Source organism: Diabrotica undecimpunctata, chromosome 7 (assembly GCF_040954645.1).
Source record: "Diabrotica undecimpunctata isolate CICGRU chromosome 7, icDiaUnde3, whole genome shotgun sequence".
In the NCBI taxonomy this organism is placed as follows: Eukaryota; Metazoa; Arthropoda; class Insecta; order Coleoptera; family Chrysomelidae; genus Diabrotica; species Diabrotica undecimpunctata.
In genome coordinates, this window is record NC_092809.1 from 118,857,244 (window position 1) to 118,870,262 (window position 13,019).

The 13,019-nt window shown below is 34.3% G+C and overlaps 1 protein-coding gene across 1 annotated transcript in view; it reads right to left on the bottom strand.

The window, feature by feature from the left end:
* Nucleotides 1-1,205: 1,205 nt before the first annotated feature.
* LOC140446947 (uncharacterized) overlaps nucleotides 1,206-13,019 on the bottom strand; it is a 100,720-nt gene continuing 88,906 nt past the window's right edge. The window contains exons 4-6 of the mRNA XM_072539541.1: nucleotides 12,353-12,603; nucleotides 6,461-6,731; nucleotides 1,206-1,958 (exon numbers count right to left, since the gene is read on the bottom strand). Coding sequence (XP_072395642.1) covers nucleotides 1,782-1,958; nucleotides 6,461-6,731; nucleotides 12,353-12,603 — 699 coding nt within the window. The 3' untranslated portion in view covers nucleotides 1,206-1,781. The remainder of the gene's footprint in view (nucleotides 1,959-6,460; nucleotides 6,732-12,352; nucleotides 12,604-13,019) is intronic.

Genomic DNA, 13,019 nt, shown 5'->3' on the forward strand with positions numbered 1-13,019 from the left:
AAGCTCATAACATCACAAATCCAGAAATTACTAGCCACAATCATCACGAACCTTTTTAACGGCTTACTTCAAAGCTCTGAGTTACAAGATCGTCTCCACTTGACCAAATATTTGGAAAATGTAAACTCTAGAAAATTCTACACTGATTTACAAGGTGCTAAACAAGAGGGAAGTTCGGAGGAAGAAACATTTTGTGACGCAGAAGCATGAAGTACTTTCCTCTGTAAACATGTCCACGTAAATGTAATGTCACTGAAAAAATTTATCGAATTATACGGTTGAGTTGAAACAATTTATTTTAATTTGAAACATTAAATTTCGATTTCCATAAAAACTGTTTTTGTGGACTCAGATTTGACTCGGATTTCCTCCTGACTCCTCAATTATAAACGGATATTTTATTACAAAGACATTTTATCTACTATAAGTATGTTTAAATATATTCTATAATGCATAAAGCAGATTTAAAGTTATCCGCGAAGGAGAATAAAATAATTTTATGCGCTAATGTTTTTGCACTTATTTTGCAATATCTCCGTTGATAATTATTAGATCAAGGTTTACAAACATCATTTTGTAGATTTTTTTAAGGAACAAATTGCATTTTGTAAAAATAATTTATATCTACTTATTAGTTTACGAATTATAATCATTTATACAAATAAATTGTAAAAAAGCAAGTTTGACATTCGAATTTAGCTGGTCAAAATACATAAAAATACAATATGAAACTTCGTGGACTAATTGGCCATGAAACAGCCCTGACTCCTGGACTATTAATGAGAGGCGAACCACTAGATTTAATAGAGACAAGGCTTGTTATATGTAATTGGCTAAATAGCTAAGTGCTAAAGCCACAAAAAAAAAGAAAAAAAAAGGCTTTTTATGTTTCAAGTAATAAAAAAAGTACAAAATTATATACAAGACTACAAGACATCTTAAGAAATAAATATGTAGGAACAAATTCCTAATAGAAGACGTAACGATATAAATATGTATATAAGGAATTAATTATGACATTAAGAAAATATATTAGAAACAACCTTAGTGACCTATAAAATATATTCACTATTGCCAAAAATAAAGGTAAAAATAGAAAATTGAATGAAGTGGTAAAAATTCCGGTAGAAAAAGTGATGTTTTATTATTATTATTATTACATTATTGTTTATCATCGTCAAAAGTTTTGACACCGTTGAAATAGTACCCTCTAGGCCAATCTACGTTTTTTCTATGAGAAAACCATTTTTTCCTTAACAAACCAGGATTCGAGTCCAGATTCAATTTTCAGTCAATGTGCTTCCCTAATAAATCGTTTTGACAACTACGCTCACAGAATATTTCAGTATCTTACTACTTAATGACTCTAATAGATAAACACAAAACGATAACCCCCATTATAGGTATAAACAATGGACAAACATTTAGAAGTTCTTTGTAGATTTATTTAGATATTTTATGACAGTTCTTTATTCAATATCAAATAATATATCGCTAAAACATTGTTTAAAAATCTTCTGTTTGGTAACCTCTTAAATAATATACCAAAGCCTTAGAAACCTAACATAGTTGAGATTTTAAAGAAAACAGTTTGCCTGTTGGTAAATATATACTTAACGATAAATGGTGTGGTTACAATTTCCAATTGTTTTCAAAACTTGGAATCGGAAATGTAAAACGGTGGTTAGAAGCCTTCAGCTCAAAACATGTGCGTCGCAATCTAATGTTTCATTTTATTTTTTACTTTTTCGAATTAGAATCTCTAGGTATTGTTTTAATATTTAATGGTGACCGTTTGTCGTCCCTCCACCCTGAGCATCGCTTGACATCTCGTGGGGCCGTAAGATGGCTCTTACCGTCTCGAAGTACTTTTTGAAACCTAACTTCGTGTAGAGGCCCTTAGAGGCGTCGTTTTCAGGACGGATCACTACGAATGGCATGTAACCACGCTCTTTTACCTAAAAAAAATACATAACATAACTATAATCATCAAAACAATAATTTTTATTAGTATCAAACCTCTATCAGAGTCACAGAATCAGCTTACAGCAGTAAAAATTGAGTGTGAAACATCCTAAGAAGTGGGATTAATAAGGGAACAAGGATAAATATATTATAGCATTTTTACTTCTGCTCTGTATTAAAGTTTAAATTTGCATCTCATAAAAATTCAAAAGAGAAACACTTTTTTTCACAGATTTTCGAACGAGAGGGCATACTCTAGATGTAGAGTATGCATTCTCGATTTATACAATCTAAATTGCATCGAAATCTAAAAGTAAGAACACGCTCAGTAAATATCATTACGCATTTACCAGGTGTAAAACGAAATGCAAAAATGGCGAAAACTCCCGTGGAATGTTTCAATTTACTTTTTACACCTGGTATGATGGATGATGTCGTAACTTGGACTAATATAAAAATAAGAAGGAAGTCCACTTGCTACGATGAAAACCATCAGTACGCAGTTCGCGAAACCAATGCAACTGAAATAAGAGCATTGTTTGGACTATTGTACTTGGCTGGTGTGTTCAAGTATGCTCGGCTTAATTTAGAAGATCTTTGGTCTACCGATGGAACCGGAATAAGCTTATTTAGAGAGACGATACAACGATTTATTTTTTTTTTACAGTCTTGTCTACGTTTTGACAATATAGAAAATCGAGAAAAAAGAAAAAAACTCGATAAAATGAGCAATTTTCGAAAAATTTGTGCAAAATAGCCAAAACGTCTATACGCCAAGCGAATACCTTACTATTGATGAAAAGCTGGAGGCATTTAGAGGCCGCTGTGGTTTTCGCCAGTATATGCCGAAAAAGCCTGAACGATACGGATTAAAGATATTCGCTCTCGTTGATGCAAAATCGTATTATGTATAGAATTTAGAACTATATGTGGGATTGCAGCCAGAGAAACCTGAAATTTTTATATACTGGCGAAATAAATAATACTGGCGAAAGTAAAAAACCAGAAATAATTTCTTTTTATAACGCTACAAAATGTGGGGTAGATGTGGTAGATGAATTGTTGGCTTCATACGATTTTTCACGTAATAACAAAAGGTGATCCATTACAATTTTTATACGATACTCAACTGTGCAGGTATAAATGCTAGAGTAATTTATCAACAAAATACTGGCGATTTTCAGTCAAAACGAAGGGAATTTTTGAAATTATTAGCAATACAGTTACTAACAGAATACAGACAAATTCGGTCTACCAACTTAAAACTTCCGCGAAATTTACAATACATCCTGAAGGAACTGTAACAAATGATGAAGTGCAATCAGGTAAACGAATGAAAGTAGCCTAAAGATGTAATGTTTGCCCGAGAAAAAATGACAAAAAGACCTTTTATAATTGTGTGATTTGTAAAAAAGCTATATGTTTAGAGCATTCAGTGGTGCATTGTGATTCTTGCTATTTAGCTAAAAATAATTAAAATGTATTCTGTATGTTATGGTTTTTCCAAACATTCATTTATTTTTACTAGTTCTCTGATCATTTTCTTATAATCGAGAAAAAATGAGTGTGACGTTTTTTTATGCTGTAAAATGAGACTTTTTTGGAATATTCAAGTATTTAGTTTGCAATTTGTTTCTAAACACTAGTTCCTTTTGATTTAAGTTAGTTATATGTTGAAATATAAATCACAATATAAATTTTCTAAAAATGTGTTATTTTTATTTCAATTTTTTTTTTAATTCGGGGTATCTGATACCCACCACACAGGTTCTTACATTTTAGTCTACCACACTGGCGCCGGGTTAACACATTGGCTGCCACAAGGATCACCGACGATCTTAACTAACAGATTACAAGTGTGTCATTAGGATCACCGGTGTTACTTGTGCGTATTTAACTTTCAGAATTATAACGGTCGGCACTGCAAAGACGCTCAAATAGTTTTACTGTGGCACACTAGGAACCCATAGCTTGCTTATGTTCTTTTGTTAGGCGGGATAATGTCGTAAATAGCTTGTAACGACATTTGAGAATAAGGCGTTGTAGAAACGATTAGGTAGTGGCATTCATTATTGAGTTTTTCTACGGAATAAGCAGTTTTTTTGGTGAATTTGAAATTATATGAAGTAAGTATATGTGGTTTATTCGTTTTAAAATCTTGTTGCTAGATTATTTGTAAGAATAAACAAAATATTACAGTATTGATTTTACATAACCTTAAATGTTTTTGCTTACATTTAATTAATAAAAAATGGTGCTAGTAGAGTTACTTTTTTTAATTGGAAATTGTCCTTCAGATCATGGATAATTTACCAAGTACAAGTAAAACGCAGCGTATGCCAAATAAAAAGTTGACAGAGGAGGAGTTGCTCCGATTGTTAGAGGTGGTAGAGGGGATTCTGATGAAATGTTGTTATCCGGTTCAGAATACAACCCGAGTGACGAAGAAGAATCTGATAAAGAAGATGAATTTAACAGTGATTCAAGCTAATTGGATGAAAATACACAGCAATGGGTAAAATCTAAAGGCCAGCAAAATAATGACGATGAATGGTACGAAGTTGACTACACTCATTTACGTCTCGATATACAGTTTCCTGGTAATGAATTATATGTCTATGATGATAGTTATCCTCAAAATAGAACCGAACTAACTCCTTTTCATGTATACAGGAAACTAATTGGTGATGAAATTTTACAACTTATTGTAGAGGAGACTAAGAGAAATGCTGCGCAAGTAAAAAATGCACAACGTTACAGCAGATCATCCAGAATGCATGCATGGAAACCTACCAATAAAAAAGAAATTTTAAAATTTTTGGGTTGTGTTATATATACAAGAATTGTCAAGCTTCCCAAAATTGCTAATTATTGGAGTAAGATATCATTGTATAATTTTACTTTTATTTCTTCTGTAATGGCCGGAAACAGATTGCAGCTTCTTTTGAGATTCTTACAGTTTGCTGATAGCACGGCTACTTTACCAAACGATCGTTGCCATAAAATTAGAAAATTATTTAAAATGACGCGAGTATTGAGCCAATCTTGGCTTAATACTAGTTGTTAATGAAAGTATGATTCCCTTTAGAGGAAGACTACTTTTAAAATATGTCTAATAAAGGGCAGAATTTATGGGGAAAAATTGTACTAGATTTAACAAAAGACTATCTACAAAAAGGAAGAGATATCTACTATAATAACAGATAATTACTACACGTCTGTGCTTTTAACAAAACTGGGGAACTTACCTAACACTCTTATGATGGCAGCCAATGTGTTTAGAATTGTGTCTTCGATCTTCGCAGAAAAATCTTCGAAGAAAAATACCTTTGTGTCGAAGGTTAAGATAGATTGGATAGTAGCAAGAAAAAAATAGAATAAAAAAGGAATTAGGTCGAATTTAACGACTCATGTCGTATTAGCACATTAACACTGAGATCAAATCAAGAATTTATAAAGCCAGTGTAAGACCAATAATGACATATGTCTCAGAAACAAGACACGACACAGCCACAACGCAAATGCTACTGGAAACGGCAGAGATGAGAGTACTGAGAAGAATTACAGGAAATACGCTGAAAGATCGAAAGAGAAGTGAAAACAGAAGAAAATGTTACGCACAGTATATAAATGAATGGACACAAAATAGAAATAAAGAATGGAATAACCACATAAGAAGAATGGAGGAGACCCGTGTCGTCAAAATACCAAGAGAAAAGTCACCAATCGGCAGAAGAAGTATCGGACGACCGCGCAAAAGATGGAGTGACAACCTTCTATAGAGGTATTAATCCGCCAATGAACAAGCAGAATTGCTTATAAAGGGAAGGAAGAAGATGTCGTATTGGCATTTCGCCGGTATGGGCGATGTTAGGGTATTTGAATTGCCTATGGCGATCAAGTGTATCAACTATTTTTGTGATTCAGTTTTAAGAAATTTTGGTTTCCTTATTGTGCTGTCCCTCAGTTTCCAGGGATTCTCATTTTGGTCCAGAACTAGTCATGGAATTTATGTCACCCAGTTATTTCTTGTTGGAAGAATCAGCATAGATTGCAGTCAGACGGTATAATTGAACCGTGGGGATATTATTAAGCTGGGGAAACGTTTTCACTAAGGTTTTATGACAATAGAGGAGCGCTATTAAGGACGTTGGGACATTAATATGATGGCGTACTATTGCTGGAATATTCTTCGAGACTGCCGGGCTAAACTGTCGAAGCAGCAGGTCCAATGAATTCTTTTCCTATCTTGGTTATTTGTTAGTTCTTTTGCGATTAATTATTTTTAGATTAAAATAAAAAATATATTAATTGAAAATTTTGTGCCCCCTCCACACTATGTTACTGTCTACTTTTTTCTTTAGAAATCAAAGAATTTATCTATAGTATACAGCAGAGGATAAAAAAAAAGAACAGGAAGACGACGAATAAGTTATGATTACTTTAAGTAAATTTATCAAATATGCTAGATAAAATATAATCTAATATTGCTTACCAGTTTGGTCAGGTACTTAGCAAGAATCAGTCCATATCCCTTTCTCCTATACTCAGGTCGCGTTTGCATTGAAAACATGGCGCCGTAGTAAGACTGTACCATCCAAGCGGCCAAATCTCCATTAGCTGAAAATATTCCGTAACAAGGTAGCTTTTTGATGAGTTTTTCGAATACTTCCACACATTCCATATGGTTGGCCGGGTACAAGTCATGAATCATTTGAGCATGCTCGGGCGACAGCTGCATCATCTCCGCGTCCTCTGCGAGAACCCTACATACAAAAATCAGTTATACATATGGAGTCATGTCAAGTAAAGAGTTAGACATTTTGAAGAAAGAAAATATATTATTTTTCGTTTCTTTATGATAAGAGTTTTCATCTAAACACCACAAAGTTTTTATGCTGTTAACAACCAAGTTAAAATAGATATTACCACAGAATTCTATTAAATAAAATAGAGGTCGAACTAGGTGGCAAGGATTTGAAAATTATAATTGACTGTATATAAGACAATTTTAAAAGATCTTGTTCATTTTAGCTGCATTTATGATTTTTGATCATTAAATAATGAAGTTTGGAATTCCTTTATCAACACCAAAACAATTGCAAAAAAAAAATATTTATCCCGCGCGTTTAATCTTACACTTTTAGTAAATAAATTTTAAGGACAAAGAGAAAAAAGAATTGTTAAATTTGGATATTTATTATTTGTATTATATATTACAACAATGAATATATTATTCATACATATACATAATATATGCAGATGTGAAGTTTAGGAATGACTTAATAAGATATATTTAGTTAGTTCATGCCTTTTTGAAATACCCTTTACTTTTTCATCATCATCATTCTGGCTTTACGCTAACTCTGCGTGGGTCCTAGCCTCCTCAAGAATTTCTCTCCAGTCGTCCCTATCCATCGCCTTCCTCCGCCAAGCACGTATTCCCATATTTCTCATGTCTTCATCGATGTTATCAAGGAACCTTATTCTGGGTCTTCCTCTTCTTTTCTGACCAATGGGCCTATCAATGAGCGTTTTTCTAGCTGGGTCATTTTGTTTCATCCGCATTACATGCTCTATCTACTTCAAACGTCTTATCTTAATATGTTTTATGATATCTGGTTCCTGGTATATTCTATAAAGTTCGAATTTGTATCGTCTTCTCCACACTCCATTGTCATTCACTGATCCATAGATTAGCCTTAGTACTTTTCTTTTGAAACATCCTATCATGTTTTCATTACTTTTTGTTAGAGTCCAGTTCTCTGAATCATATGTTAGGACTGGGCGTATTATTGTTTTAGTAGAGTTTTATTTTTGTATTTCTTGATATAATTGTGGATTTAAGGAGGAGATTGAGTCCAAAATAGCATCTGTTGGCCGTGCAAATTCTGGTATTTATCTCTGCAGTAGTATTGTTTTCAGTGTTAAGGAACGCTCCCAGGTATACAAATTCGTTCACTGCTTCGATGACTTCTTTTCCTATAACAAGTGGTCGTAGGAGTTGTTGCATTTTTGTAGCTGATTCTTTTAATACTACATACGCCTCTTGTACAGCGTTTTCCGTTCTTTCAACAATATTGATATCATCAGCATAGGTAAGAATTTGCACTGATTTATCATATATTGAACCGATGGTTGTGATTTGTGACTACTTTTTCCAGAGCCAGATTGAACAGTATACAGGAGAAAGAGTCTCCTGGCGCAGCCCGTTATTTGTTTTAAAAGCTTCAGACAGTCCTCCCTGAATTTGTACTCTACATTCAACTATTTTAAGAGTTAGTTTTGTTAAATTTACCAACTAATTTGGTATTCCTAGCTCTTTCATTGCTTTAAACATTTCTCTTTCATTCGCAGAGTCGTAGGCTGCATTTACTTTTTTAATCCTCTGTTTTCTCAGTGCATAGAGTCTTACCCTAAGGTATTCATGGCTAACCATCTCAATGAGATCGATACGGTGAAAACTGAAGTCTACTACTTCAGTACATAAAGAAAAAACATTGTCTAAAGAAAGGTTATTTACTATAGACAGAACAGTGCCATACACTATCTTAGCATTCACACCCGAAACATTTTTGAAGTCACCCTTTGTAAAGAACAAGGCTTTTTCTTTGTTTTCTACAATCTGAAAAGTGTCTTTTGTGGTAATGACTAACTCACCATTATTTTTTTAAATTTACTTACCTGCTAACTTTACCAACAGAAGCATAAGAATGATCAGAGTTGAACAAATATTGAATGCATTTTAGTTTTTTTTGGGAACAATTTTCCTAATAATAAATCCTCGCATATACAAAGGATACATAATTTATTTTAGATTTGCTATCTTCTACCAAACCAATGTTCAACTCTTCCGGAAGCAAATCTATGTCAGTTTCCATTTCATATTCCTTAGAGAATATTCTTTTCCTTTTTCAGGTTTAAGCTTGTTAAGCCAAACATAGCCACTTGTACTTGTTTGTAATCAGTTTAAGACCTATACTGGTCGTACCTCTCCTTATGTCCGAAATTCCACACATTTCATCACCTTAATCTCCTCCCTCACGGTCGATCCCCAAGACATTCTCGTCAGTTTCGATGTATCATCCCTATTTACCAATATCCCCATACATGACTCTCTAGTTGTTCTGCGAGATCACTTGACCAATGATAACAAGTCTTTGGTTTTGGCAGATCTTGCGGAAAAATGCCTCCTTTCAACATATTTTTCTTTTAGAGGCAATTTCTACAAACAAATATCTGGAACACCAATGGGTTCTCCCCTTTCCCCTGTCATTGCTGACATTTTCATGGAAGCCTTTGAGTCTTTAGCCCTAGAATCTTACCCCTTAAAACCAAAAGTCTGGTTCCGCTACGTTGATGATACATTTATCATCTGGCCCCATGGTCAACATACCCTTTCTCCCTTCCTAGATCATCTTAACTCACAACATCCGAGTATAAAATTCACAATGGAAGTAGAAAATAATCGGTCCCTTCCCTTTCTCGATGTGTTAGTCACCTCCAAGCCCAATGGCCGATTGGGTCACTCTGTTTATAGAAAAAAGACTCACACGAATCGTTACCTACATGCTTCATCACACCACCATCCTGCCCAAAAGAATTCTGTGATCAACTCTCTCATCCATCGGGCTATTTCGATTTCTGAACCTGACAACCTTAGAGAAGAACTTGGCCATCTGCAAAAAAACCCTTGTCGCCAACGGTTACTCCAAGTCCACAATTCAAAATATTACACACCGACATCTACATCCCCCTTTACACCCTAGGACGACAAATTCAGAATCTTCGGGTAATACTCCTGTGGCTTTTCTTCCGTATATTCGAAGTGTCACTGATAGGATTGGCAAAATTCTTCGCAAAGAAGGTATCAGGACTACTTTTCGACCACCCAAGAAAATCTCACAATATCTACCCTCTCCTAAGGACCCATTACCGCCCCTATCTTCCTGTGGTGTCTATTCTATTCCTTGTTCATGTGGACAAGTGTATATTGGCGAAACTGGTCGTTCCGTCAAAACTCGGATTCAAGAGCATCAAAGATGCATTCGATCAGGTCTTTTCTCCCATTCTGCAGTTGCAGAACACTGCCAAGAAACCGGTCATTCCATATTGTTCGAAAAAACCCATATTATTTCTAAGAGCCCCTTCTTTTATTCCAGGAAAATCTCTAGAGATCCGAAAAAATCCACATAATATCAATCGAGAGGAAGGATACTACTTGTCTCCCATCTGGAATCTCAGTCTAGAGCCGCCGTCCGGTCCCGCTACCACGATGCAGCCACATGATTGGCCAGCGCGCGCTTCTTGACGTTCGCGCCACGGAGTGTGCCGATACGTCCCGACACGACAGGTCACCGCGACTATAAATAGAGCGGTAGCGGAGTAATCGTCGGGTCGGATTCACTCCCCGCCTCTCGACGTGTTAGTGTTCTGAGCTGTTGGACGTGAATCCCTGTCCTGGCATTTGGTTTTCACCTCTGGCTGCGTTAAGTAGTTGAGTTACTGTGACCAAATGCCCATCTTGGTAGTTAGTATTCGCCTCTGGTTGCATTGAGTAACTGAGTTACCGTTGCTAACTACCCATCTTCCTGTCCTTTGTTTTCTTTTTCTTTTTTTGTTCTCCTGAAGAAGCTACATACAATTGTAGCGAAACGTCGAGATGAACCCACTTTTGGGTCACTCACAAATGACACGGTCCAAACCCGGAAGACGAATAAACTATAATTCTGACTCTGGCCGTGGAAGCCTACGATTTCAAAAGTCGACCTGTTGAAGAAAATCATTCTTCAATTACAGTTTTATCAACTAACAATGAGATTTGTCGTGGTGCTGTTCATAAAATTCTAAAAAAGGCCAAATTATATCCATACAAAATTAAATTCATACATGAACTTAATGAAGACGACTTTAATAGACGCATGGAGTTTTGTGAAAATGTGAAATAATGGATTTGTGAAATAATGGATTTGAATATAATATCTTGTTTTCCGACGAGGCCACTTTTTGTTTAAATGGTAGGCAAAATTGTCGTTATTGGGCAACAGAAAATCTCAATTGGGCAATGGTTATACCCAATATCGCCAAAAAGTAAATGTATCGGCTGTAATTGTTAGGAATACCATTGTAGGGCCGTATTTTTTACGGTAGTGTGACAGGTGAAAGGTATTTAGAGATGTTGCAAACCTACGTAATCATTTTTAACCGCTAGATTTCCAGGTATCAATAATCCTGATCAAATAGATCCGACCATTTAGTTTCATTACGATGGAGCAAGTCCACATTATGCTGTAGTGGTTAGAAATTTTCTAAATGCAACTTTTCCCAATCGCTGGATTGGACGACGCGGCTACATTGAATGGCCTGCTAGGTCGCCAGATTTGAATCCTATGGACTTTTCTATTTGACGTTATTTAAAAAGTAAGGTATATGTAAACCGACCTACCAATTTGGCATACCTTAAACAGAGAATTCGTACTGAAATGCAACAAATTACAACAGTGATATTGTCACATAACCCAAGGATTCATTGGACGTCTTGGGTACTGTCAATTAAACCAAGGAGCTCAATTCGAGTATTTGTTGTAAGTATGTTATTTGTTTGTCTTTAATATGAAATGACTTCTTTATCAATTTTCTTTGTAAAATAAATTTTGAATTTAATTTTAAGAAATACAAGCATAGGTTTCCTTCACACTCTGTATACTACCAAAGTTTGAATGTGATGAGTTTGGTACAGTTGTACTTAGAAAAATATGAGCTTTTAATTTTGAGATAAAAATATGCCCTTTCTGTTAGACGTCATTCTAAATTATCTATGACGTCACATCTGCTAAGGTAGTGGGGGTAAAAGTTATTTTTTTTACAAAAAGGTTAAAAAACAAAAATAAAAATCGACCTGTCAGAGCTTTAACTCTGAAAATAATTAAGTCATGAGATAATAGACTGTTTCCACACTTTATGAATGCACTGTATATTACACATACTCCCAGAACTTTATATATTAAAATTAGCTAGTAAGGGGAATGGATACTTCAAATTTTAAAATAAAAGATGCATAAAGGACAAGTAGAAAGCGCAGAGCGATGAAATTTCTAATTTAAAACTAGATGGTCACTTGAGAGACTGTCACAAAACTGTGCCAAGAATTTAGTACAAAATGAAAAAAAGAACGTGTTTGAAATATTCTTAAGCGCAATTCGAAAGAATATAACTCCGAAGAAGAATTATAATAGATAAAAAAATATATTTCCTCCTGTAGCACTTAACGCCAAACAGTGCCGCAAATACTAAAAATTGTAAATAAAAATAATAAATCAGAAAAAAATAATAAAGGAATAACAAAACCTATATAAATAACAATATTCTAATGTATAAAAGAACTTACGCCTTTACACCATCCTCCTCATTGTAAGTGTCGTCATTATTTACCCCATAAACTTCTCCATACATCTTTTCCATCGTTCCTTGTTCGCTATAAATTTCCTCTATTTTTTCCATTATCTTGGCGTGAGTAAAGTTCAGATAAATAGGTTGAGTCCAGTCGATTAATATGTCTTCGTCTGTCAATAGTTTTATGTTTTCTAATTGATCACAGGGGCAAAACACACTGAAGCTTTCGTATAATTTACTATTCGGCTAAAACAAACACACAAATAAATTTTTCCATGTAACCAAATATATTTTTTATCTGAAATGAAACAATGTTTGACTTTTTTGTTAGTTTTTTTTCTGTTTATCTTCTCAATTGATTCGCAATTTGGTTGTATAAAATTTTAATAACAAGCAAATTTTTTACAATTTTGACTTAAATAATAATACCAATTAGTAGTTTTGTCTGAGTTATTGTTATTATTATATAATAAATTGGAACAACGATCGTAAAATTCATATGTTCAATATAGTCTAAACTCCTAGTTTAGACTATAAATCATAATCACATTTTTACATACATTTTAGAATAGGAAAATACATTGATAACAGGTTGCCAGACAAAAAGTGGCCACAAACAGTTTTAATTAAATTACTGACAATAAATGTTTGAACAAAAATTT